A 27,963-nucleotide genomic window follows, 5' to 3' on the forward strand; every position below is an offset into this window, starting at 1 on the left:
ATGTAGATACTTTAGAAAGAATGTTTGAAGAAGTAAAGAAAATTTTGCCTTTTTGGGGATTACAAATTGCTCCCCCCCAAAAAAATACAAAGTGGAGATTTTATTAATTATTTAGGATATAAAATAGGTCTACAAAAAATTAGACCCCAAAAGGTGCAAATTAGGAGTGATCAATTGTGGACTCTTAATCACTTTCAAAGATTGCTAGGAGACATTTCCTATCTACAGCCCACTATTGGGGTAAAAAATGATAACTGAGTAATTTGTTTAAAACCTTAAATCATGACAAGGACTTAAATAGTCCAAGAGAACTATCAGCTGAAGCTGAGAGAGAATTGGCTTTGGTGGAAAAGAAATTACAGGATGCACATGTGGATCATTTGGATTCAGAGCTTGATTACAGTCTGGTTATTTTACCCTCTACACATTATCCTACAGGAATATTAATGCAGAAGGAAAATATTATCTTAGAATGGATCTTTTTACCACATAAACAGAGTAAAAAATTAAAAAGTTACGAGGAAAAGGTCTCTGAGTTGATGCTAAAGGAAAATTGAGACTTTGTCAATGAGCAGGAATAGACCCAGCAGAAATTGTAGTACCTTTTACTAATGATGAAATTGACATATTATGGACAGAAAGTGAACCTTGGCAAAGAGCTTGCAGTAATTTTTGGGAGAAATTAACAACAAATTATCCCCAAAGCAAGAGAATACAATTTATAAGGAGAACGGATTGAATTCTTCCTCATACTGTCTGAGGAACACCAATATCTAGAACCCCTACAATATATACTGATGCAAACAAATCAGGAAAGGCAGGTTATAAATCAGAAAATTTAAGTAAAGTGGCTCAAAGCCCTTATAATTCTGAATTATATGCTATTCTGATGGTATTAATGAATTTACAGAACCTCTTAACATAGTTACTGACTCTCAGTATGCTGAAAGAGTTGTTTTACACATTGAAAGTGCTGAATTTATTCCTGATGAGTCGTAATTAACTTTGTTACTTATTTAGTTACAAGAAATAATCAGGAATAGGAATCAACCCTTATATATTGCACACATCTGATCCCGTATGGGTCTGGCAGGCACTCTAGCAGAAGGTAATGATGAAATTGATCAACTATTGATAGGAAATATGCTGGAGGCCTCAGAGTTTCACAAAAAACACCATGTCAATTACAAGGGTTTGAAAAAGGATTTTTCCATCACTTGACAACAAGCCAAGGAAATTATAATGAAATGTCCTACTTGTTCTTTATACAACCAAACTCCACTACCTGCAGGAAGTAACCCAGATACTCAAAGGAATGAAATCTGGCAGATGGATGTGTTTCATTTGGTAGAATTTGGAAAACTAAAATATGTACATCATACCTCTGGATACCTATTCAGTATTTCAATGGGCAACTGCTTTGAGTTCTGAAAAAGCTGATTCTGTAATCACACATTTGCTAGAAGTCATGGCCATCATGGGAATACCTGTACAAATTAAAACTGACAATGCTCTAGCGTATGTCTCTAGTAAAATGAAACAGTTTTTTGCTTATTACAATATGAAGCATATTACAGGTATGTCACACAATCCTACAGGGTAAGCAGTCATAGGTCAAATTGAACTCTAAAGATATGCTTAATAAACAGAAAGGGGTAATAAAGACCCCGGAGATAGATTGCATAATGCTTTATTAACTTTGAATTTTTTCAATGCTAATGAGAAAGGAATGACAGCTGCAGACAGACATTGGATAATAGAAAAAAAACTACTGAATTAAATCAGTCTGTATATTTTAAAGATGTGCTGACCTCAGAATGGAAACCAAGATATGTGTTATGTTGGGGAAGAGGTTTTGCTTTTGTTTCCACAGAAAAAGAAAAGCTATGGATTCCACCAAAATTGATAAATATTCTATTTGAACAAGATAGACCTCTTAATTAGAAGAGGTGATAGTTCATCAAACATCATGGCCATTCAATCCAAACTAACTTTAAGACTAACAAATACTTCTCATTTGATCAGATATAACTTGCCAAAAGTTATATCTTTGGGAAACTCCCCAAAATTAGGGTTGGGGAGGGTTTTGTTTTTGTCTTTTCAGGAGAAAAGGAACCTTGGGTGACTGTATAGGCAGTCAGCTGTTGCTGTCATTTCTCACATTTTTTGGAAGTTGCTTGCTTGCACTTTTTCTTACTCAGGTAATATTTCCTTCTCAGGTCTTCGAAGGAGTTGAAGAGTTTATAGTTATAGTTGTTTTCCTTGTTGCCAGATTCAGAAAAAAAATTCACTAAAGAAATGTAAAGTGTATAGGGTTGAGAGACACAAAAAGATAGTTTTGGTAATGCAAGTTAGAATAGAAAGTGAATCAGGTACAATCTTTTGATAGGATAGATAATGGAGTATTTTTTCTGAATTTGTCAAATGTTAATGGACTGGACATTATTAATGTAATTATTGCCTGCATATATTGTATATGGTTATTTTACTTATTGTATATTGTTTTTCTTATATTAGTTACAACCTTTTTAAATTTTAGACAAAAAGGGGGGAATGTGGTGGTATTCTGTTTGTGCTCTAACAAAGCTTGCCTGAAGATCAGAGGCAGTGGTGGCACACAACTTTGATTCCAGCACTTGGGATCTCATGCCTTTAATCCCAGCACTAGGGAGGTGGAGACAGGAAGTGATATAGCTGGGCAAAGAGAGGAATATAAGGTGGGAGAAGACAGGAGCTTAGCCCCTTTCAGACTGAGGAGTTGGTGAGGTAAGAGGTGGCTATGGCTTGCTCTTTTGTCTCTCTGATCTTTCAGCATTTACCCTGATATCTGGCTCCGGGTTTTAATTATTAAGACCAATTAGGATTTGCGCTACACAAGGGTCTCTACCTCAGTGAAAGTCTTAGGAGTCCAGTGGTTTGGGGCATGCAGAGAGATTCCTTGTAAGGTGAAGGGTAAGTTATTGCACCTAATCCCTCCCACCACCAAGAAAGAAGCACAATGTTTAGTTGGCCTGTTTGGATTCTGGAAGAAGCACCTTCCTCACTTGGGTGTGTTACTCTGGCCCATATACCAAGTGATTTGGAAAGATGCTAGCCTTGTGGGGGGCCTGGAACAGGACAGAGCTCTTCAATAGGTCCAGGCTGCTGTAGGGGTGCTCTACCACTTGGACCATGTGATCCAACAGATCTGATGGTACTTGAGGTGTCAGTGGCAGATAGAGATGCTACTTGAAGCCTTTGGGAGTCCCTATAGGTAAATCACAGAATTGACCTTGGGGATTTTGGAGCAAGGCTCTACCATTATCTACAGACAGCTCTTGGCCTATTATTGGGCCTTATAGAAACTGAATGTTTGACCATAGGCCATCAAATTACCATGAGCTGACCATCATGAGCTGGGTGTTATCTGACCCACCAAGTCATAAGATAGGACATGCACAGCAGCAATCTATTATCAAATGGAAGTGGTACATATGTGATTGGGCCTAGGCAGTTCCTGAAGGCACAAGCAAGTTATATGGAGAAGTTGCCCAAATGCCTATGGTTTCTACATTACAATGCTGTCTGCTGCCAAGCATGCGCCTATAGCCTCATGGAGTGTGTCCAATGATCAGTTGGCTGAGGAAGAGCAGACTAGGGCCTGGTTTACTGATGGTTCTGCATGTTATTCAGGCACCACTCAGAAGTGGACAGTTGCAACATTACAACTCATTTCTGGGACAACCCTGAAAGACACCAACAAAGGGAAATTTTTAGCAGTGGGCAGTACAAACAGAATGGTCAGACATTGTGTTTGAAAGGAGAAATGGCCACATATGCAATTGTTCACTGACTCATGGGCTGTAGCCAATGGATTGGCTGGATGGTCAGGGACTGGAAAGAGCATGATTGGAAATTGGTGAGAAAGACATTTGGGGAAAAAGTATGTGGATAGATCTCTCCAAATGGGTGGCGGATGTGAAAGATACTTGTGTCCCATGTAAATGCTCATCAAAAGATGATTTCAGCTAAGGAAGAATTCAGTAATCAAGTAGACAGGATGACACATTTGTGGACAGTCAGCCTTTTCCCCTAGCCATTCCCGTCATTGCCCAATGGGCCCATGAACAAAGTGGCCATGGTGGCAGAGATGGGAGTTATGCATGGGCTCAACAACATGGACTTCCACTCACCAAGGCTTACCTGACTATAGCTGCTGCTGAGTGCCAGATCTGCCAAGAGCAGAGCCCAGCAGGGCTCCCGATATGGCACCATTCCCAGGGGTGACTAGCCAGCAATGTGGTGGCAGGTTGACTACACTGGACCACTTCCTCCATGGAAAGGACAATATTTTTCCTTACTATTCTTATTCTGATTGTAGATTTGCATTTTCTGAATGGATTGCTTCTGCCAAGACTACCGTCATGGATTTTCAGAATGTCTTCTCCACTGATACGGTGTTCCACACAATATTGCTTCTGACCGGGGAACTCCCTTCACAAGCAGAGGAGTGCAACAGTGAGCCCATGACCATGGAATCCACTGCTCTTACCATGTCCCCCACCAGTCTGGAACAGCTGATAGAAAGATGGATGGCCTTTTGGAGACACAGTTACAGTGCCAATTAGGTGACAGCAGCCTGGAGGGCTGGGACAGGGGTCTCCAGAAGGCAGTATATGCTTTGAATTAGCATCTAATGTATGGCATGGTTTCTCCCATAGCCAGGGTCCATGGGTCCAGGAAGCAAGGAGTGAAATGGGGGATAGTTCCACTCATTATCACCCCTAGTGACCCACTAGAAAAGCTTTTTCTTCCTGTTCCCATAACCTTAAGTTCTGCTGGTCTGGAAGTTTTGGCTCCAGAGTAGGGAGTGTTCCTGCCGGGAACCACAACAAGTAACTCCATTGAACTGGAAACTCAGATGTCCCCCTGATCACTTTGGTTTTCTTCCTTCCTTCCTTTCTTTCTCTCTTTTTTTCTTTCTTTCTTTCTTTTTTTTTTTTTTTTTTTCGAGACACAGTTTCTCTGTGTAGCTTTGCGCCTTTCCTGGAACTCACTCTGTAGCCCAGGTTGGCCTCAAACTCACAGAGATCTGCCTGCCTCTGTCTCCTGAGTGCTGGGATTAAAGATGTGCGCCACCACTGCCAGGCCACTTTGGTTTTCTATTGCATTTAAACCAACAGGCTAAGAAAGGAATAACAGTGTTAGGAGGGGTGATTGATCCAGATTACCACAGGGAAATTGGATTGCCTCTTCACAGTGGAAATAAGAAGGATTATGTATGGAGTGCAGGAGACACTTTAGGGTGTCTCTTGGTGCTACCACGCCCTGTGATTAAAGTCCGTGGGGAACAACAGTAGGGTGACAGGGGACACAGACCCATCGGGAAAGAAGGCATGAGTCACTCCTCCAGGAAAAGAGCCAAGCCCAGCTGAGGTTCTTGCTGAGGGTGGGGGAAATACAGAATGGTATGTGACCAGTTGCAGAAAAGAGGATTAGAATTGGCATGAGTGTTTCTGTCGTATTTTGTTAAGAATGTGTTTACAGTGTCACGGTGTGGGTGTGTGCGTTCAGGCAGATCCATTGAATGAAAACTCAGAGGCACCTTAAGAATGAATCTAGCTCTCTCCTCCAGCCGAGCAAGATGCCCAAGGGAAAGAAGGCCAAGGGAAGAAGGTGGCCCCGGCCCCCGCCGTCGTGAAGAAACAGGAGGCCAAAAAGGTGGTGAATCCTTTGTTTGAGAAAAGGCCTAAGAACTTCGGCATTGGGCAGGACATCCAGCCCAAAAGAGACCTCACACGCTTCATCAAATGGCCCCGCTACATTAGGCTGCAGCGGCAAAGAGCCATCCTCTACAAGCGGCTCAAAGTCCCTCCTGCCGTTAACCAGTTCACACAGGCCCTGGACCGACAAACAGCTACCCAGCTGCTTAAGCTTGCTCACAAGTACAGGCCAGAGAGAAAGCAGGAGAAGAAGCAAAGGCTGCTGGCCCGTGCTGAGAAGAAAGCTGCTGGCAAAGGGGACGTCCCAACTAAGCGACCACCTGTCCTCCGAGCGGGGGTCAATACAGTCCCCACCTTGGTGGAGAACAAGAAGGCTCAGCTGGTGGTGATTGCCCACGATGTAGACCCCATTGAGCTGGTGGTCTTCCTGCCTGCCCTGTGTCGAAAGATGGGGGTCCCCTACTGTATCATCAAGGGAAAGGCCAGGCTGGGGCGGCTGGTCCACAGGAAGACATGCACCACTGTTGCCTTCACACAGGTTAACTCGGAAGACAAGGGTGCTCTGGCTAAGCTGGTGGAAGCTATTAGGACCAATTACAACGACAGATATGATGAGATCCGCCGCCACTGGGGAGGCAACGTCCTGGGTCCTAAATCTGGCTCTGATTGCCAAGCTGGAAAAGGCAAAGGCCAAAGAACTCGCCACTAAATTGGGTTAAATGTACACTGCTAAGTTTTCTGTACATAAATATAATTACAAACTTATCTTCCAAAAAAAAAAAAAAAAAAAAAAAAAGAATGAATCTAGCCTTTCACAGCTACAGGGGGATCCAGCCTCTAAGGACTGAAGCACTTTCCTTTCACCCAAGGCATTTTTATTTTTCTCAGTATTTACACTTCAGCCAGTTGATTTCCATATGCTCAAAACAACCTGAAAGAAGCTCCCAAAAAATACAATGCCAAGTGCAAATTCCTCGAGCAAGTGCAAATTCCTCGATTCATTGGGTACCATGGTTTTCCAGGTTTCCTGAACCAAGTTTTTGCATAGGCCTTTGCATCTTTGGGAGACTCTCAGACAAGATTCACACAGAGGGCAACAAGAGAAACAAAAGGTAACAGAGAAACAGAAGATGGATTAAGGTTACTTGCTAGCACTCTGGAGCTAGGCTAGGTGTAGCCCAGTGGGAATTCTCCCACAGTACAGATATTTGTGTTTTCTTTCCTCAATTTCTTTATCATGAGATGTAATATCAATTAAGAGAATATCAATGGTTATCATATTTTAAATTTGAGTTACTAAAAGAATGTCCCTCAGGGATCATTGCCACCTATTCTAAATTTATAATGCACTTGTAGTGGTACAAGGGATAGTAGTTATATCATGTCAGGTGTAATTATGGCCTGGTTAAATATGTAATGCATTTGCAATTGTTTGGGGGGTAGTTATATTATGTTTAGGCACTCTTACTACCTGGCTATTATTTTCATTTGGAAATTAATCATGACATAAGGAGATATGATAGTGTGTTAAGTTAACAAGGGGCTGACTTGTGATGTCTATTCTTGGTTGTCAACTTGACTACATCTGGAATTAATTAAAAACACAAAAATAGAGGGCACATCTGTGAGGGATTTCTGCTTAATTTGAAGTGGGAAGATCTACTTCTAATCCGGATCTTTGAGGTGGGAAGACACCTCTAATCCAGATCTTAAATCCAGATTGAATTTGGGCCATATCTCTACTGGAAGCCTATATAAGGACATAGAAAAAGGAAGCTTTTGTTCTTTGCCTACTTGCTCTCACTTGCTAGCACGTCCATTCCTTCACTGGCATTAGAACCTGCTTCTTCGGGATTCCAGCATAACCTGAAGACCAGCTGAGACATCCAGCCTCATGGACTGAGCAACTAAACCACTGGATTCTTGGACTTTCCATTCACAGTCAGCCATTAGTTGGATAACTGCAGCTTGTTAAGTCATTCCAATATATATTATATGTAATATATATTCATCCTATAATTCTCTTACTCTGGAGAACCCTTAGTATATGATGATTCCTACCACAGGCCCATGAAAAATCATGATGAAACTACTAATAAAAATTCACTGGAAAAGTAGGGGAAGAACGACTGAAAAGACATCCAGTGTCAACCTCTGGCCTCATAAGTATGCATGCATGCCTCCACATGTGCACATATGGACACATATACACACATACACACAAAGAAAACTTCAAAGAATCATCATCGTCAGTGCAAAACTGGCACCAATAATGGGTTATAGCAAAGTTTTAGGATACATGTTTATAAAAAAGATTTAGGATACATGTTTATAAAGAAGAACCAATAATTACTTACATACCAACAGTGATTTTTTTTTTTAGAAAAAGAATATCTTTTATTTATTCTTTGACAATTTCTCTAAGACATCTTCAATACACACCCCTCCCCACATAATTCCACTCCTTTTTTGGTTAATAACCCACTGAGTCTAATTAGTGTTACCTGTTGGAATGTTGACTTGATCTTGTGCAGGCAATTACAGCTGCAGCGAGCTCATGGATACAATGGCCATGTCATGTCCCCAAGGGGCTTTTCCCAGCTCTTCTTCCTGTCCTCTGGGCCTCACATTCTTTCCACCTCTCTGTCCAATCTCTGTGTACAGAAACCACCCAGACAATGTTAGATATGTACAGAAACCACCCAGAGAATGTCAGATATATAAGCAAAATGGATCCAGGGTCAATAGTCACCCCAAGTGATAGCTTCCTAATAATGCTCACAGAGAGCTGTGAATTGTTTTGTTTTTTTGTTGTTGTTATTGGAAGTTGTTTTGTATATATGTGTCTATGGGTGTGTGCTCATGTGGGTACATGTGAGTATGTGGTTGTGTGTAATGTTACATGCATGTTCATGTGTATCGAGGTCAGAGGCCAATTGTGTTGTTTCTCAGGAGCAATCCACCTTGGGTTTTTGTTTCTGTTTTTGAGATAGGGTCTCTCTCATCAGCTCAGAGCTTGCCAAGTTGCCTAAGTCACCAGCAAGGCCTGGTGTTTACATGTTTCTGTCCCCCTGGTGATAAGATTGTAAGCCTGTGCCCCTGCACCTGGATTTTTTATGTGGGTTCTGGGGCTCGAACTCAGATTAACACGCTTGCACGGCACCCACTCTACCAACTGGGCTGTCTCCCCATCCCCTACCAACAATGTTTTACTTTGTTCTTTTTTAGATTCATTTACTTTACATGTCTGACTGTGTTTGCCTGTATGTGCAACTCATTGGCATGCCTGGTGCCCTTGAAGGTTAGAAGAGGGTACCAGATCCCATGGAACTTGAATCATGGATGGCTGTGAGCCACCATATGGGTACTGGGAACTGATTCCAGGTCCTCTGCAAGAGCGAGTGTTTTTAATCACAGAGCCAACTCTCTAGTCCTGCTTGTTCAGTTTTTTACCTTTTGAAGATGAAGTGATGGTTTCTAAGTCCCTTACCCTAAAGAACGATTTGAAAGAGAAGAGGGGGTGGAAGATAATGATCTTTTATTGTTATTATTGATGATAAATTATTTTAAATGTGTGTGTGTGTGTGTGTGTGTGTGTGTGTGTGCGTGCGTGCGTGCGCGCGCGCGTGTGCACGAATACAAAGGTGTGGTTGTCTATGTGGGCACAAGCATGCCGCAATGTGAGTATGGAGACCTGAGGACAACCTCTGGTGTCAGCCTCACCTTCTACTTTGTTTGAGATTGCAGTCTGGCTTTATGTGGGGATTTGAACTCAGGTCCTCACGCTTGTGTGTCAAATGCTTTTACACCAGCTAACCATAATGAGATTACCCCGGCCTCATAATGAGATTTTAAATGGATAAACTGGACAGTCACCTTCCCAAACGGCTGCTGTGTCATTCTAGAAAGTCATAGTCACGAGTGGATGGACCATGGTTTGAACACTGAATAATAAAAGAAGCCAGACATTTCTTCCATCTAAGATTTTTCTAACTGTCTAAGCATAAAGACAATTAAATTTAGAGGCATTTAGCACAGAATGGCTGAGGAACAAATAATCCATTCCTATAAATAAAAGATACAACTATTGTGTCAACATACCATACCTAAATAAGTAGTCTTAATGCTATAAAGTATGGGCTTTGATAGATTTTTAAACTAATCATTGAATTAAATTCATCCATCTATCCATTCCACAGACAGCCCCTAGGATGTGCCTAGCACTCTGCTAGAAACAAATCCAATTAAGATCCCAGTCCCTCTTAGCAAAGGCACATAAGCTAGTCAGAGAGACACACACGAGCAGAGATTGAGAAAGCAGTGTGGCATTTAATACATGGTAAAGAGGTATACAGGACTATGGAAAGATAAACACAGATCGGAAGGCACAGGAGGTGACAGAGCAGGGTAGAAAAGGCTTCCGGAATATCATTTTAATCTGGCACCTGAACAGGATGTTAACAGGTCTGGTTTCTTTCTCTATAAATCCCATTGATAATGAGTGTTTTATTTTTTGCTTTTTCATTTGGCTAATCCTCAAGGCTGTGAATCTCAGAGCTAGGTACTAGTATTAGAACTAAGTGGACTAGACTCAGGGCTTGCATATTTCTACGAAAATGAGGAAGCCCCTTGATGAGTGGGAGCGATGACCTGGAACATCATTAGAGTGGAGTGAAAATCCCTGTGCAGCCTCGGGAATGTTTGTAGATCGTGGCTGGAATGGGAGATATTTAGGTGTCTGTGACATCAACAAATAAATGTCACTGCCACAGTAGGGTACATGAAGGTGATATTGTGTTCTCCAGTCTCAGAATAGAAGTTTCCTATAGTCACTTCCGTACCTGTGGTAGATTCATGAGAAAAAAGAGTTAGAATGTGCGTCCTAGGAAAAGCCTTATGGTCACAGCTTGGAAATCTTTTCTTACCAGAGACAAAATCTGCCTGCCTGGGGTCAGGCTGCTATTTACTAAGAGAGACAAAACTAAAATTCAGGAGACAGAACATCCAGAAGAAAGCAGTTCACAGAGGCTGTATTGAAGACCAGTCTCTAAGATTTGTATCCACGGTCCTTGGATCTACTGATTCTGCTTCCAGCTACCTTTTCAGCCTCCCCGAGTTGAAAGCTGACCTCTCTGCCTGGAAGGGTGGAATGCAGGGGAATTTTCAGATGCAAGAAGCCCCAGATACAACTATTTTCTCTCCTGTAAATGTTTTGGCTTAATCAGACCCTTAGCCAGGTTTAGAAAACCTGGTTTCTTTCAGGACATAGCTGATTTACTGGGCATGACAGATGGCAGGGTATAGATTTGTTTCCTAGTGCATAACAATTGCTCGCCTTCTATACAAATCTTTTCTCTACTAGATTTAATGGTTACACCCCTCTGTCTCTCTGTCTCTCTGCATCCTCTCTGTGTGTCTCTGTCTCTCTGTGTGTCTCTGTCTCTCTGTCTCTGACTCTCTGTCTCTCTGTCTCTCTCTCTCTCTCTGTCTCTCTCTCTCTGTCTCTCTCTCTCTGTCTCTCTCTCTCTCTGACAGAGTTTCTGTATAGCCCTAACTATCCTGTAACTCTGTATGTAGACCAGGTTGATCTCTAACTCAGAGATCCACATGCTTCTGCCTCCTGAGTGCTGAGATTAAAGGTGAATGCCACCACATCTGGCTCAGCTTCCTTTGTAAAAACAGAGAAAGTGGGGAAACTTACCTCTGAATCTTACCATGAGCATTAAATGCAGTATAGGGAAAGTATTTGGAAAAGAGCATTAGATGAGATATTTTGAATACAGAGAAATATAACAATACATAGATATCAATCGATATACACATAACTAAACACTCCTTCAAAATACTTGTTAAAATTCATTAAAACTCAGTGCTCAAGAAAATTCACCCTTGCACTGTTTCAACTACTGTAATCCCCGAAACGCATCACATTCCCCCCCCCCAACAACCCTTTAGGAAATACCACTTTATAAAGGCCTTTTCCAAAGCCCAAACTAACTTTTGCTTTACTTTTTAACTTTTACACAAACTGTTCCTTTCACTTTTTAGATGGTTTGTTTGCTTGCTTGATGATTCTTTTAAAATCAGCATATTTCCAGGCTGGATCTCTAGAGGACTTGGATTACTGTCACCCACAGAGCGGCTCCCAACTATAACTTCAATTCCAGGGGATCCGACTCCCTCTTATGGCCTCTGCGGGCACTGCGTGTATGCGGTGGACTTGCAAACAAGCAGGTAACACACAAACATAAAAATTTAAAAATATATGTAAAACTCAGCATAGTTCAGTGGCAGAGTGTTTGTTCAGCATGCAGGAGGCGCCCCCGCTCAGGAAAACCCACCGCTAATGAAATGAAAAGAACATGTTCACTAATCCCTGATCGGACCTCGGGTTAAAGTTAAGGTCAGCCTGACCCTCGGGCATACACGACGCTACTTAGGGGAACCATTACGAACCTGCATTGTTCTGCTTCTGAAACCCCAAGGCTTTCTGCTCCCCGATCAAACCGAGAAGCCATGGCAATACACCTGTGCCCCATTTTTGTTAAAAGTTCATATCCTGTCGTGCTTGCCAACAGTCACCGCGTCAACGGAAGTACCGCACCTGGGCTTTTCCCTGTATAAACCCGTCTTTACCGGGTCGGGGCCGCCTCTCTAGACTAGTAGTGACAAGATTGCGCGCCTTTGGCCGGGGCCGTGTGGCTCAATAAAAACTTCATATTCATAAAGAGCTCGTCATGGTCTCCTTTTGGGTAAAAAATAGCCCGGCTACAGCACTACCTCTATTACAACAACAATTTATTCTCAAGACTGAAGAGATTTTGTGAGACTCTTCAAGACTGCAAAGAAATTAAAGAACGGGGTTTAAGAACCTTTCATTATATATATATTTTTGCAGCATCGCTGTCACTGCAGGACACTTGCATAGCTGTCTCTCCTTGTGGGAAGCAGAGGAGTTGGAGATAGACGCTATACTGGAAGCCCGGACAGCCCGGGGTTTCAGGGGGAGAGTCGGAATGATGCTGGTTTCCTAAAAGACCTGGCAGGATATGGATTTTCAGAAGAAAGCGTACACTCCAGAGCAGAGGACAGGAAGAAAGTGATAAGAAGCATACGTAGTCCTAAAAATGTGTGCACTGTCGCGGACCTTTGGGACCATGTCTGTTTATCGGCTGACATTTTCAGAGAAAGGAGGGGGTGTCTTGGACGTTCGTTTAATGTAAAAGCTCCTGGACCAGGAGCGGTAAACCAGATTCAAGGCTTGAGAACCACCTGCAGCTCCCGTAGCCCCAGTCTCACTACCTTAAGCCCAAACCACCTGGGAAGGCTCACTTGGTGGCCTCTCTAGACCACTTCGCCGAACTCTATGGTCGCGGTGCACGCGCAAAACCCTTCCCGTCGCACAAAGGCCATGAAAGGAGGGTTCTGCGCCTGCGTTCTGCGTCTCCCTGGCGAGAACGCCCTCCTCTCCTACGCCTGGTGCAGCGCTACGCCTGCGCCCTGAGGACTTGCGGGACTTTTATCACGCTGGCGGCGGCGGTGACGTGATGGCTGAGGAGGAGGGCGTGAAGGAGCGACGGAAGCCGAGAGGGACCCGGGGCGGAAGGGGACCCGGGCCAGGCTTGTGTTCGGTGCCTTGGCGGGGCTGGGGTTCCGATGTGGTCCCCGGGGCGGGAGGCCCAGGCCCCGACCGGGGGAGACCCGGCGGGCCTCCTGCCGCCCGAGTGGGAGGAGGATGAGGAGCGCATGTCTTTCCTGTTCTCCGCCTTCAAGAGGAGCCGCGAGGTGAACAGCACCGACTGGGACAGCAAGATGGGCTTCTGGGCGCCGTTGGTGCTGAGCCACAGCCGCCGCCAAGGGGTGGTGCGCCTGCGTCTGCGGGACTTGCAGGAGGCCTTCCAGCGCAAGGGCAGTGTCCCTCTGGGGCTGGCCACCGTGCTGCAGGACCTGCTGCGGTGAGGACCGGGGCCGAGCGGGCCGAGCGGGGGGCGGCGCCCCGGGGCTGACTTCAAACCTGCCCTTTGACAGCCCAGACTCAGCGGCCAGGGTTTGTTCAATGGGTGGAGGAGGAGGACGGGGAGGCGGCTCCACGGACGTCTGGAGACAGAGAGAGAGAGAAAAAAAAAAAAGAGAGGTCGGGGTGGTTGGAGTGACTGGGAGAGTCGGAATGGTCCAGACGAGAACCACCCTCCTGGCAGAGGGGTCAGCGGCACACTTGGACTGGGATCCCGTTATGCGGTTATTTCAACAGGAACCTCTAGATTTGAATGACCGGTGCAGCAGATCTCCGAGATGGGTACTTTGAACTAAGAAAGAACAGAGCTAAGGAAGGAGTGCTCCTGGGGTTATAGACATCTTGACAAGGGAACTCTGGCAAAAGTCATACAACTAGCATGTCCGGGCCTGAGACTGTTTCGATCAGAGGACAGCAGAGTTTAACTGGGTATCTGGGGCCCCTGGAAGGGCTTTAGGTGAGAAGCGTGTGTGACAGGTACAGTGTTCAGGTCGTGCTTGAAGAGGTGACATGTCTAATAGATGAATGGCACTTCGTGGTTTCAGATACTGTCATACTCCAGTCTCTGGCCTTTTCAATAATCCAGGGCAAGATAATACAGTTCTCCTCGTTAAAAATAAGAAACAGAGTGTCCGAGAGATCACGTAACCTATTCCCAGGTTACACGGCTAGAATAATCCCAGGACTGGTCCCTGGTCTTTGGATTCTAAATCATTTGTGTTTCACACTGCACGTATTATGCCCAGCCCAGACTAGCGTTGTGTCTCTTTCAATGAATAAAGAGAAAGTCAAGGAAGGCTGTTGTGTTTAGCGTAATGTTTTCTCAGTAAATGGCCACCCTTCTTTACTTCTGTTCCCAGTACCTTTCATTGCCTGACTTTGACCTAAGAAACCTTTCTGCAATTCTCTGAGAAAGTGTGCTGTGGAAAAAGTTTTACCAGATGCCTGAAGTGGAAAACAGTTAAGTCAGTGAGGGACGGAGGCACTGAAATGAGCCTCTTGATGCAAGACAGACAGGGCCCATGTCCAAATCCTTTAGCACCCTGAAACCTCCTGTCCTGGCTGCTGATCCTTGAAGCTTCCTGGTGTCTTGTCCAGGTTTGCTGTCCACATAGCCACAGCTTTGCTTGAGGGCCACACCATTGTGCCCAGATCCTGGCTTTACCATTTTCTAAACTGTAGCCCTGCATAGTTAACATGCCATCTGTAAGCCTTTGACCAATTGTCAAATTACAGTAACAACATTGTGTGGGTTGAGGATCTTTATAGCCCTTAACACAGTGATTACCCATGGCAAGCAGTTAGTAGACTTGGCTGATGTTGTTACCACTACCAGGAAATACATCTCACTTCCAGCCTAGCTTAGAGATTGCATAAGACCCTGCTCTGTGTAGCTTTGCTCTCTGCCTGAGGTCCTGACTATCGCACAGGATTTTCATTTGATTGTTCCCAGGCCCGTCAGTAGAAGAAAAACCTCAGCATGGGCCCAGGGAAGCCTTTTGTGCCTCTATTGTCTTAGTGGGACACTTGGATTTTTGGAGCCAGACAAATTGGGTGTCATCTGGCCCTCTTTACTGTCTTAGACCCTCAGTCTCCTCCTTAGTTTACATACTGGTCTATTGTGCAGAGTGGTTAAGAGGCTGAACACTGAGTACAGGTGACACTGCTCTGAGTAGCCAGTGCAAAATAGATAGATGATGATGATGATGATGATGATGATGATGATGATGATAAAATGCCTCTGGGGGTAAAGGGGCAGGTATGGATTAGGACAGGCCATTGCATTACATGTCTCTCCATGCCTTTGTCTCTCTCTCTGCAGTCGAGGCGAGCTGCAGCGAGAATCAGACTTCATGGCCAGCGTGGACAGCAGCTGGATCTCCTGGGGGGTTGGAGTCTTCCTGCTGAAGCCCCTCAAGTGGACTCTTTCTAACATGCTCGGGGATAACAAAGTTCCAGCTGAGGAGGTGCTCGTGGCTGTGGAGCTGCTTAAGGTGGTTATGCAGAAGGCGGGGCCTGGGTGGCATCAGGTGTGACAGGGTCACCACAAACGTTCTTAGGAAAATACTGTCTTTTTGCCAAGTAACAGGACTAGTGGCTGAGTCTACGTGATGTCTTCTGCCATGAACTTTTTAGGGTTATGTACTCGTTGGGTTATTTTTATATTTCAAGGGTAGGCTTTGTCTAGGAAATGTCAGTAACAGACAATTCCTGACAGTTGGGGGGATTAATAATAAGCTATAGTTTAGGATGTACTCTGCTTTCTCTGGTTTACTGGCAAGAAATTCCTAGAATTTAATTAAGTGACGTATTTATTGTTGAACTTGGGATTGAACCTAGGCTCTGTGTGCATTGGGCAAGTGCTCTGTTACTGAGCTCTAGCTCAGCCCTCCTTAGTAAGCTCTGGTTTCCTGTCCTCTGACCACTCTTTTCCCTCCAGCTCACCAGGGACTTGCTTCTCACTGTCCCCGCTCTTCTGCCTGGATGAGGCCAGCAGGCTCCATCCCTTCCTACTCTGCTGCCCAGTCAGCTTCTTCACATACTGCCTTTTCCTCCTAGCCCAGGCCATATACTGACTGCAGGACAGATGCCATCTCAGAGCCCTGAGCAGGCACGCTTCTCTCCTGTTCCACACCAGGAGTTGGTGGAATTCCGTAGCTCTCTTGGAACCAGCAGTCCCTTTCTAAAGCAATGGAGTCAGTCTGGTCCTGTGTCATAGAGAAACGAGCCTAGAGCTCCATGGGGCACAGTACTGATTCTGTGCCACCTGCTGTTACTAAGCAGACACTTCATGTTCCATTTGGTGACGTCTGGTTTCAAACATATGATGAGTCCTGTTTTCTCAGAAGTAATGGGCTCCTATTGGTAACGAAGAAAAAGGTGTTTATAGGGAGGAACTTGTAGGGAAACACTGGTTTTTCCCAAGGCTAGACGAAGAAATCAACCCAAAACAAAGCAAAACAAAACTTGCCCATGATTTTGCTATTAAAAAGAAAAGGATACAGAGAAGTAGTTTCCTTTCTGTTGACCCATACCTTCTTTGGCATAAGTCCCTTTCCCATTTCTGTGCTTGTGTACATGTATGTCCAGATCTCTTTTGTTACTTTAAGTTTTTATTGTATTTATTTATTGGCAGGGGTAGGTTGGGTTGGGGGGCTTACCCTGTTAATGCCAGAGGACACCTTGCAGGAGTAGTCCTCTCCTTCCACCAGGAGGGTCCCGGAGATTGAACTTGGGTCCCCAGGCTTGGCTCAACAGCCTTAACATGCTGAGCCATCTCACTGGCCCAGATGAGTTTTTTTCTTCAGTACTGGGAACTGAACCTAGGCTTTTGTGCATGCTCTGTAAATGCTCTGTCACCCTCAGTCCCCTTTAAAAAAATGTTAAACAAATTTTCGTTATATGAAGGTTGTCATGAAATTGTAACAACCTTTGTGCCCAGTTACTCCTCCACTCCACAGAAAGGCTCCTCTTGACTTCATCTGGTGCTTGGTTCCCTTATGTTCCCGCCGGCCTTTCCCTCAGTCGTCTTCTTCAGCTGACTTCTCTGAAGTCATTGCTGAGGAACCCTGCCTCGAGCTTCCTGTCAGAATTCGTTAAAAATGATGAGTTATGATTCTAGAGTTTCGAATGCACCACCTCCCATGTTACCTCCAATCCTGCTTCCCATGTCGTCTGTTACACCAGCTCCCAGGTCTACTCTTTTTCCTTAAGGACTTCTGCTGCTGTTAACAGAGGCTCCCTAGCACTACTCAGTAAAGTGGCTTTCTGCACCTTCATTGGATCCAAGCTTCCTTTTCTGTCGTGTTCACAGAATCTCCAAGCGTAGCACCATAGCCAAAAGCATAGCATCAAAGATCCAAAGTTCTGAGGAACTTTGCAGGGTTTTCGCAACTATTACAGATCCTTCGTTGTTGGCGTTCTTGATAAAGTCATTGCAGGGATTTTGAGTGTTCTAATTTCTATGCAGTATTTTTAGTCTTCATCAGCACCTTACAGTCAGCAGCTGGAATGCACCAAAGCAGAGCACAGCATCTCCCAGGCTCCAAACTGCCTTCTCCAGCAGCTGCTCTTGTGGCGCTGAGGGCATCTCTCGCTGTTCTTTCAGTCACTTCAGTACCCCATGTCCACCCCCGATCCCCACCCCGCACAGTCAACCATCTGAAAGCCCTGCCAGTCACTCATCTAGTTTTGCCGTTAGATTCACGAGTTGTGAAGCCTAAAGGCTCGTGATTTCTTGAATCTTTTCCAATGAGCTTTGTTACCTTCTCCTTTCAAAAGCGTAGTAATATTTTCGGTGTCAGTGACCTCTCCAAATGTTCTTTTATAGAAAGATTTCTTATTCATGTTTGTGTATGTGTGAATGCAGATGTGTGCATGCCACAGCACACGTGGCAGTCAGGAGGCCAACTTTTCAGGAGTCAGCTCTCTGCTTTCACCTTGTTTCTCTTGTTTCTGCTGATGCACTGTGGACACGAATGAGCTTTTAGGTGATTGTGCTCTCTCTCTACACACACACACACACACACACACACACACACACACACACACACACCGTTTTCACATAGGTGCTGGGATTACCGATAAGCATTACTGCATCCTTCCTTTTGTAAGTCCTAAGGGTGAACACCTTCAAGATTTGGGGTTAGCTCCTCCTCTTTAATAAACATGGCACTCCAGTAGCTATCTCTTAAAGCTGATCCTTTCTTTTGTTACCAAAAGCCAGAACTATGCCTGCTACAACCTGGGGACCAGCTTTTGGCTGCTTAAAGCCCCTTCATAGCATCTTCAGTGATTGTGCCCGTGAGTCTCTGGTAAGCAGAGGTGCAGTGGGCTGACGCTAAACATTTTCTTTTCACTCAGTAGATCATAGGTGTCCTGAAATCCACATTTGAAATCCTCCTGATGTGTTAGTAAAGTATAGAGAATATATCCTTGATCAAACTGGATGCCTTTGACAATTTCCAGTTCATATTCAGTTTTCTCCACACTGTACTGGGATGATGCCCTTTCTTCCAGCCTTTTTTCATTGCATCAAAAATGCTGCTGCCAGTTTATCTCCATTTTCAGAAACTGGCAACCTGAGCAGTTTCTTCAGGGTTGCCACAGATTTAGACTTCTTAAGATGTGCAATTAAGTATCCACACCTCCCCTGGTTTCCATGGATTAGCATCTTTGCTGGATCTCCAAGCATACTTTGGCAGGAGAACATGCCATACCAGTCACAGTAGTGTTGGTGGTGCTGGCCTGGCCATGGTTTGTGACACACACACACACACACACACACACACACACACACACACACACACACACACGGAGCAGGCATCTGGGATAAGTTAGCTCTAATACTTTCACTTTCGAGTCAGTTGGCTTTGTAACAGTCACATTACCCTTTGTTCTTTGGGACTTCTAACTGTCCAGTCATCAGCGTTCTTCACTTTGGACACATTGTAATGACTTGGGCGTAAATGTCTTGTATCTTGAGCATTAAGGCTCAGGCAACTGTACCAAATTCCGGATCTCTGGCACAAGCCCAAGTGAGATAAAGAGCAGGTGCCCTAGATGCTGGGCTTCTCTGGGGAAGGACTATGGGAAGGTGAAGCATTTCTGGGGTGTGTGTGTGTGTGTGTGTGTGTGTGTGTGTGTGTGTGTGTGTGTGTGTGTGTGTGTATATGCTCATGCGTGCTATATACACAGTGTGGCAGGCCATCAGAGGTAAAAGGAACAAACACATTTTTCTTATTAACCCTGCTGCTCTTACTTTCAATTTTCTTTTTTTAATAGTGTGTGATGTACAAAGTTTTCTTTGTTATTGATGTGTGTGTACGTGTGTGTAGATATGTATCTAGTGTGTATAGATATGTATCTATTGATGTGTGTGTGTGTGTGTGTGTGTGTGTGTGTGTGTGTGTGTGTGTGTGTAGATACGTATCTGTCATGGTGCATGTGTGGAGGTCAGAGGACAACTTTGGAGAGTTGATTCTCTCCCTGCACCTTGTTTGAAGCAGGATTCTTTGGTTTCTGCCCTACTGTGAACTCCAGGCTGCAGTTCTCCTGGAACTGTGTGTTCTGTGAACGTGTTCATGTACCTACTCAATATCGGAGTGCTGGGATCTGGGATCGCAGATGCACGCCCTCAGATCTGGCTTTTTCTCGGGTTCCTGATGTCAAGTTCAGGTCATCAGGCTTGCTTTCAACCACTGAGTCATCTCTCTAGACACACTGTATTTCCTTGTTAACATTTACTACTAACTGAAAAAGCCTGCATGTTTCCTTGTTTATTGTCTGACTATCCTATTAAAAGGGATTCCACGAACTTCAGGATCCTGAAAGATGTCTAGTAATAAATATTTGTTGAATTACGAATATATACATATATGTACACACCTCCGTTCCATTGTTTTTCTAGAAATAAAATGGCTCCATAGCTTGTTTTTCTCTCCACTTTAATGTGTTGGGAGTATCTGGGTCCTACACAGTGTAAATCTAGCTCATCCCTTTTTGACCGCTGTACAGTAATCTGTACATCTGCCACTGTTTATGCCCTGGTTGCCCCAGAAGTGGACTTGAAGTTATTACAGTTTCTCTTGTTTTCTATCTTTGCTAGGCTTGTGCACACACATCTGTGTAGTTTTGTTCCTTCTGCATTTTTAGGGGCTGGGGACACAGCTCAGTTGGTTAAGTGTGGACCTGACTTTGGATCCCTAGCACCCACATAAAAAGCCATGTGCTGAGGCTAGTACGTGTAATCCCAGTGCTGGAAAGCAGAGGTGGGAGGGTCCCTGTGGCTTGCTGGCCAGCCAGTCTAGCTGAATTATACACCTGTCTTGAAAATACAGGGTAGAGAGTGATTGTGGAATATACCAGATGTTATCTCTGGGCTCCACATGCACCCCCCCCCACACACACACTTACTTACATGCGCACACACATGTGAACACATATAATCGTACACACATACGAAATAATTACCTGTTTTTTTTTGTGGTGTTGAGACAGATTTTCACAATGTAGTCTACGTTGGTCTCAGTTTGTGGTAATACTGCCTCAGTCTCTCAAGTGCTAGAATCACAGGCATGAGCCCCTTGCAACATCGTTTACTTTTCAGGACTTTGTACTAATTTTACTTTGATCAAGAGTGTCTTAAGGGGGCTGGAGAGATGGCTCGGTGGTTAAGAGCACTGTCTGCTCTTCTAGAGGGCCCAGGTTCAATTCCTAGCACCCCCATGGCAGCTCACAACTGTCTGTAACTCCAGCTCCAGGGGATTTAACACCCTCACACAGGCTACTTGCAGGCAAAACACCAGTCCTCACAAAATAAAAATAAATCTTTTTTTTTTTTTTTTTTTGGTTTTTCGAGACAGGGTTTCTCTGTGTAGCTTTGCGCCTTTCCTGGAACTCACTTGGTAGCCCAGGCTGGCCTCGAACTCACAGAGATCCGCCTGACTCTGCCTCCCGAGTGCTGGGATTAAAGGCGTGCGCCACCACCGCCCAGCAAAATAAATCATTTTTTAAAAAGTGTCTTAGGAAGGTAACTCCCCGCATCCTTGTCAACACTGGATGATGCCAGCCTTTTAAACTACTTTCTATCTGTATGTCTAGCAGTTTTAAAATTTATCTTTGTGTTGCTGGAGATCAAACCCTGAGCCTTGGGCATGCTCGGCAAGCATCCTACCTCTTTGTTATTCCCCGTCTCATCTCTTTACCTGTCTTGTCATCATTTACATAAGCCCTTGTGCAAATTGCCTATTGCTATACATTGCCTATCTTTCTTATTAATTTGTAGGAGTTCTTTATGTTTTGGGGTAGATACTTATGCATTTGGCATCGAAGATGTAAAATTCTGTGTGTTATGTGTGCTCACACAGGTGTGCACACATGTGGAGGCCAGAGGAAGACATCGGGTGTCCTGCTCTATCACCCCTCTGCCTTATTCCCTTGAGACAGGGTCTCTCACTGAACCTGGAGCTAGGCTGGTGGCCAGGAAGCCAAGTGAGCCTCCTGTTTCTGCCCTAAACAGTGCTGGAGTTACAGATGTTCACCATGGCCTGCTTTCTCAGTGAGTGCTAGGGGCCAGACTCAGGTCCGCATGCTTGAGCAGCAAATGCTCTTGCCCACTGAGCCATCTCCCCAACCCCAAAGATAGAAACATTGCTCCCTAGATTGTTTGCGTAATTTGTATTTGTGATGTCCTTAAACAAACAAACACCATTCATTTGTGTGTGCCTGAATCCGCGTGCATGAGTATGGATGTGCTCATTATGGGACACATGGATGTCAGATGACAGGAGTCACTTCTCCCTCCACCGTATGGTCCTGGGGGTTGAACTCCTGTGGGCAGACGTGGCAGCAAGTACCTTTACCTGCTGAGCCACCTCACCAACCGTCATGATGTCTTTTAAAGAAGTTTTCGTATTTCTGCAGTGAGAGCATCCAGTTTCCTTTGGAGTACTAATTGTTGGTCTTGCTTGGGAAGACATCTTATGCCTCAAACAGAACCAAATATTGATTCTTTCTCTTTGGTACTGGGGATTGAACTTGGGGCCTTGTGTGTGCTAAGCAAGTGCTGTACCAGTGTACTGTATCCCTAGCTTCTCTTTTGTTTTACTTTGTGCTTTTATTTTTTTCCATTAAAATTTCAGTTCTTTTTAAAATTTATTTTATTGATTATATTTATTTTATTTATTATATATAATGTTCAGTCTGCATGTTTGCCTGCATGCCAGAAGAGGGCATCAGATCCCATTATAGATGGTTGTGAGCCACCATGTGGTTGCTGGGAATTGAACTCAGGACCTCTAGAAGAGCAGCCTGTGCTCTTAACCTCTGAGCCATCTCTCCAGCCCCAAATTTCAGTTCTTGAGGATTTATGTACATGTGGTGAAGGAAAGCCCTTTTTCCCTAGCCCCTTTACTAATGCTGTGTACTGAGTCTTGTGTATGTCTGTCACACTGCTCTTGGGAATTGTCGCCGTGAATGGTGGGTCCTTCTGGGAGGGGCAGTCAGGTCTAACGGCAACTGTAGTCTCTGTCTTGCTAGACTCTTGTGTGCTGTCTTGGACGTGGTTGACCACTTGCTTCGTATATTGGTTTCTTCCCCTGGATTTGTTCACAGAGAGCTGTGGGTTCCCCTTGGTACCCCCAGACAGTCCTGTGGGTCACCTCACTGTTTCAACATTGGCCTTCCTTTGGTTTGCCACTTTTCCCTGAATCTCTCACTCACACTTGCGATCTTGACTGCCCTTTGTGTGCTGGGGACTTGAGGGCTCTCCTTGCTCTTCTGCAGTCTCCTTTGAACTTGAGGCTTGCACATCTGATTGCCTAGCTTGTCCAAAGTGGAGCGTTTGGTGTTTGAGACAGGCTTCTCCTGTGTTCTTCTATGAGTCACCTCAGCCGTAGCCAAGTCCCTTTCTCTGTCAGTCCTTGCTCAGACACCCTGGGCTGCTACTTTCGTCCTCTAAGTTTTGCTGGGATCTAGCCCATCTCTCTGTTTCCTACATGCTCTCCTCTTCAGAGAGGTAGTGATGTCTCTTCTTGCATTAATGGCCTCCCTGCCTCTAATGCTCCTCTTCAGTCCATCCTTTGCCGGCTGTTTGCTGGCTCTATGTCAGCCTAGCCAGTGACTGCCCATCCTCTGCGGAACAAAAAACAGGAGGTGAGATGTACACACACACACACACACACACACACACACACAAAAAAAAAAAAAAAAAAAAAAAAAAAAAAAGAACAGGAGGTGAGATGTTCACACACACACACACACACACACACACACACACACACACACACACACGTGAACTCACGCTTCTGTGTCAACATTGCCTGTTGTTCTGTGACACCTCTCTCTACCTCTTTCACTTAGTAATGATTCACCCTTCAACACTGTGATCAATGGCCTTTTGTTTTGCTTCTAAAACCCCTCTGGGTTCCTGTGTCCGAGGGAGAGTGGCATTGTTCCTTGGCACTTGACTCTTAGTCTTCTCACTGGTGCAGCCTGCCCGTCCCTGCCTGCTGTCTGTCCACCACGTGTTTTCCCTCCTGACTCTGCAGGCACACTAACATTCACATCTGTGCTTTTGCACAAATGGAGAAGCCAGGATGGAAAAGGGATTTAGCACCATCTACTCAGTTCATGTGCAAGAAGCTGAGGATCTGTGAGACTGACAGTTGCAGGGTCATGGGCTGAGTTGGACGTGAGGTTTGGATCTAGATCATGGCCAGTTCCACTCCACCCCTCAGCCTTATTCCTCCTGTGAGGAGCCTCAGGCCGGGTGGATGCAGAAATGCACAGCCCAGGTGGACATGCCAACATGGAGCTGGCACTTTGTATATCTTGTTTCATAGTCACCCGCTCTCCCAGTTTAAGAAGTATACAAATTGTTTTCCTTGGGGTGTGTGTGTGTGTGTGTAGAGGCCAGAAATCGACATTGGATGTCGCCTTCAATTGTTCTCCGCCTATATTTTTTTTTATATTATTTATTTTGTGTGTGAGCACACACCCATGTGTGTGTATACCATGGTGTCCCTGTAGGGGTCATGACAATCTGTGGACTCAGTTCTCCTCCTCCACCATGTGATTCCCAATTGTCAGGCTTGGTGGCAAGTGCCCTTGCCTGCTCAGCCTCTCACTGGCCCTACCTTATTTTTAAGACAGTCTTTCACTGAATTCAGAGCTCACTGTTTGTCTAAGCTGGCTAACCAATGAGCTCTAGCTATCTGCCTGTCTTGGCCACAGTGCTGGGGTTACAGATATGTGCTGCCATGCCTGGCTTTTACCTGGGTGCTGGGCATCCACACTCAAGTCTTCATACTTGCCCAGGAGACACTTTACCAACTGAGCCATCTCCAGAGGCTATTTTTGAAAGCTGCCACTGGGTGCTGGGTGGGTACTCCCCAGGTCTTTCTTTGTGGACTCATGGCTCTGACACTCAGGGTCAAGGTTTGTGTGTCCTGAGATGGTAACCAGGACTTTGAATCTCTTTGCCTTCCCTGCAGGAAAAGGCTGAGGAGGTTTATCGCCTGTACCAGAACTCACCCCTCTCCTCCCACCCTGTGGTGGCCCTGGCAGAGCTGAGTACTCTGTGTGCCAACTCCTGCCCAGACGAGAGGACCTTCTACCTGGTGCTGCTGCAGCTGCAGAAGGAGAAGAGAGTCACGGTCTTGGAGCAGAACGGAGAGAAGGTGTGGAAGCGTGCCTGTCTGGGTGTGTGCCGGCCTGTGTGTGTGTGCATGGACTCCCAGGGACTTCGTCTGCACGCAGATGCCCACCCCAGGCCTGTTTGTGAATTTCACAGCATATGTGGTAGGGACTGCAGTAATCTGTCCCCTTCCCCCAGATTGTGAAGTTTGCCAGGGGACCACATGCCAAAGTGTCTCCTGTCAACGATGTGGATGTTGGGGTCTACCAGCTGATGCAGAGTGAGCAGCTTCTCTCTCGAAAGGTTGAGTCTTTATCCCAAGAATCTGAGAGGTAATCTTTCCTGCCTGGCTGCCCTGGAGCCCCAGCATGAGTGTGTCTCATCCAAAAAAAAAACCAAAAAAACAAAACAAAAAAAACCAAGGCTAGGAATATGTCTCCATCTGTAGAGTGCTTCTCTAGCATGCATGAGGCCATGAGTTTGCCCCCAGCACTGCAAGAAAAGTTATGTACTAATTACACACATACTAGGTACTCCATGTAGAAAACAGAAAATAAAGGAGAAAAATGACTGTTGTCCCTCCCGTGATTACAGCTGGTAATATCTTATGTTCTTCTGAAGCCTGGTGTTGTCCACAGGTGGGGAGATAGTAAGGCGGACCTGGGCCTTCACAGGCCTTTGTAAGGATCTCTTGCTCTTCCCTGAGATGCTTCTACAGGGATCCTTGGAGGCAGCCACAGACACTTCCCTGAGTTAGAGTTCTTCACTCTGTCTCTCAGAGAAATAGAGGAGTGTTGGGAGGCTCAGAGGCATGGCCAGGGTCTTTAATGTGTAGGAATCAGTCACATGTCTTGCAGTGGAAAGAAGTGTATAATTGTCTCACCCTCAGGCCTGGATCCCCTTGCCTTGCCACATAGAGATGCCAATCCTCTGTTGTGACTTGCTCCAGAGACTGGCATGGGTGGTTGGCCGTCACTGTGACTGTGGGGTTCAGGGAATTGTTGGCCTTCAGGTCTGAAGCTGCTTTCAGTAAGTGCTCTCAGGCATTCTTTGAGACCCTGCCACAGCACACCCTCCTTCATCCCTCCTGCATTCCACAGGTGCAAAGAGGAAGCCCGCCGAGCATGCCGAGCTGGAAAGAAGCAGTTGGTAGGTTCCCTTCCTCTGCAGCCTAGGAGTGGCGTCCTCCACTATCAGGGACAGGGGCCCAGCAGTTCAGAGAGAGAGCAGCTTGACTGGGGGTCAGGGTGCATCTGCAGGTATCTCAGGCACCAGAGTTTAATTTATAGGGAGAAGACTGGGATGCTCTTGTGGTTTGAGCAGGGCTGTACGCTTTGCCCCGTGGCCTACCATGTCCCATCTTGATCTGTTTCCATACCCGCCAGGCACTGAGGTCTCTCAAGGCCAAGCAGAGGACAGAGAAACGCATTGAGGCCCTGCACGCCAAGCTGGACACTGTTCAAGGCATCCTAGATCGCATCTATGCCTCCCAGACAGACCAGATGGTAGCCACGCCCCTTGGTGCCCTGTGGTCCCAAGCTCCCACACTGCATCTCCCTCCCCTGTGGCCTGCTGTTTCCTGAATCCTGGGTTCTTCCAGAGTGTGGTTGGGTTCCCTTCTCTGTTGGGAAGTTTGGCTTCCGTGGGTATAAGGTGAATTGACCTTGGGTGGCCAAAGAACGCCTGAAGCTAGCTTTGGAGATGAAGTCTGGTTGTCTATATTTGGCAAGTATTGCACAGGTAACTTGGGCTTCTCTTTAGGTTTTTAATGCTTACCAAGCTGGTGTGGGAGCCTTGAGACTCTCCATGAAGGACGTCACAGTGGAGAAGGCAGAGAGCCTTGTGGACCAGATCCAGGAGGTACGGGGGCCTGGGAGGGTCCATGAGAAAGGAGTTGTAGAGAACATGGTTGACCTGGCTTTGTGCCTAAGAGGAACCGTTCCTTGATTGTCCGGTCTCTGAGACCCTGAACATTTTCCCTTCAGAGCTTTGTGTTTGTCCCTTACAGCTGTGTGACACGCAGGATGAAGTTTCTCAGACTCTGGCTGGTGGGGTAACCAATGGTTTAGGTGAGTTGACAAGGACACTCTCCCCTCCTTTCTGAGAGACCTCACTTCCTAGACCAGGACAGGTCTGATCATGAGCTTGGCCCTCTGTGGGGCTCACCTGCTCAGGTGGTTGGAGGGAGCTAACGTTTCCTCCCAGATAGTGGTTCTGAGGGTCTTTTGTACTCTAGCATCCATACTGACAAAGCATCACACTGGCAGTCCTCTCTCAGGGCAAAGGGAAGCAGGACCTGATTCCTGGGGTCAGTGGACTATACCCATCTGACAGCCCAGCTCTGCCCATAGAGAAAGAATAGCTGCCTGAGGGTACCCTTTGCCTCCTGACTAATGTGACTGTCAACCCACAGAGGGGCTGCTGGGCTGTGTAGTTGAGCTGTGCTGGGCACATGGGTCCATCTCTTTCTTTCTGGGGTTGACATGCCATCTTCCTCCCAGATTTTGACAGTGAGGAACTGGAGAAGGAGTTGGACATCCTCCTTCAGGACACCACCAAAGAACCTTTGGACCTGCCCGACAACCCCCATGAGACGCTTTATACCAACAGTGTGCCTAAGCCTAGGATCTTGGATGCTGAACTTGAAGCTGAACTTGAGAAACTGTCCTTATCAGAAGGAGGTACGGAGCTGTTTCCCATAGATCCTGGACATGTGACTGGGTGACAGAGGAGCCAGGCACAGAGTGGATAGATTCCTCCCAAGAACTCAGTGTGCCTGCATTCCAAAGCCCGGCAAGGGTGGGGTGGTGATGTACGTGGAGACAGTTGCTGAAGCTCTGGGATGCTCTGGTCATAGGACTTCCCATTGAATGTTATCATTTCTTTTTGCAGGTTTGCCGGTCCCAAGCAGTAAATCTCCAAAAAGGCAATTGGAGCCGACTCTCTAAAGCCATTGCAGGAACTCAAGGGAAGGACCCTCGTGTAACAGAGGGACAACAGCCTTGTGTGTGTACATAGTTATTTAATGAGAACCACTGAGAAGTTGTTAAGAGGAGGAAAGCACCACTCGGATGGCTCTGGATGCTGCCACTCGTGACAGGACAGATCCG

The 27,963-nt window shown here is 45.7% G+C and overlaps 1 protein-coding gene and 1 pseudogene across 1 annotated transcript; both read left to right on the plus strand.

Annotated features, from left to right (window-relative positions):
- The first annotated feature begins 5,623 nt into the window (after positions 1 to 5,623).
- LOC128107221 (60S ribosomal protein L7a-like) lies at positions 5,624 to 6,421 on the plus strand (annotated as a pseudogene).
- A 6,860-nt stretch (positions 6,422 to 13,281) lies between these two features.
- Chmp7 (charged multivesicular body protein 7) lies at positions 13,282 to 27,860 on the plus strand. The gene is made up of 10 exons (XM_052732852.1): positions 13,282 to 13,657; positions 15,539 to 15,710; positions 24,711 to 24,896; positions 25,052 to 25,185; positions 25,954 to 26,002; positions 26,239 to 26,358; positions 26,615 to 26,713; positions 26,862 to 26,922; positions 27,355 to 27,534; positions 27,746 to 27,860. Exons 1-10 carry the CDS (start codon positions 13,359 to 13,361, stop codon positions 27,799 to 27,801), a joined length of 1,356 nt encoding a protein of 451 aa, XP_052588812.1. The 5' UTR covers positions 13,282 to 13,358; the 3' UTR covers positions 27,802 to 27,860.
- The last annotated feature ends 103 nt before the right edge of the window (positions 27,861 to 27,963 follow it).

Source organism: Peromyscus californicus, unplaced genomic scaffold, assembly GCF_007827085.1.
Source record: "Peromyscus californicus insignis strain IS unplaced genomic scaffold, ASM782708v3 Scaffold_12__1_contigs__length_115047231, whole genome shotgun sequence".
Classification (NCBI taxonomy): Eukaryota; Metazoa; Chordata; class Mammalia; order Rodentia; family Cricetidae; genus Peromyscus; species Peromyscus californicus.

Excerpts from the sequence above, each read along its gene's own strand:
- Chmp7 (XM_052732852.1), top strand. The coding sequence starts at position 13,359 with ATGTGGTCCCCGGGGCGGGAGGCCCAGGCCCCGACCGGGGGAGACCCG. Across the intron at positions 24,897-25,051 it reads TGGAGCAGAACGGAGAGAAG|ATTGTGAAGTTTGCCAGGGG; the intron begins GTGTGGAAGCGT and ends CCCTTCCCCCAG. Across the intron at positions 26,359-26,614 it reads CCTCCCAGACAGACCAGATG|GTTTTTAATGCTTACCAAGC; the intron begins GTAGCCACGCCC and ends GCTTCTCTTTAG.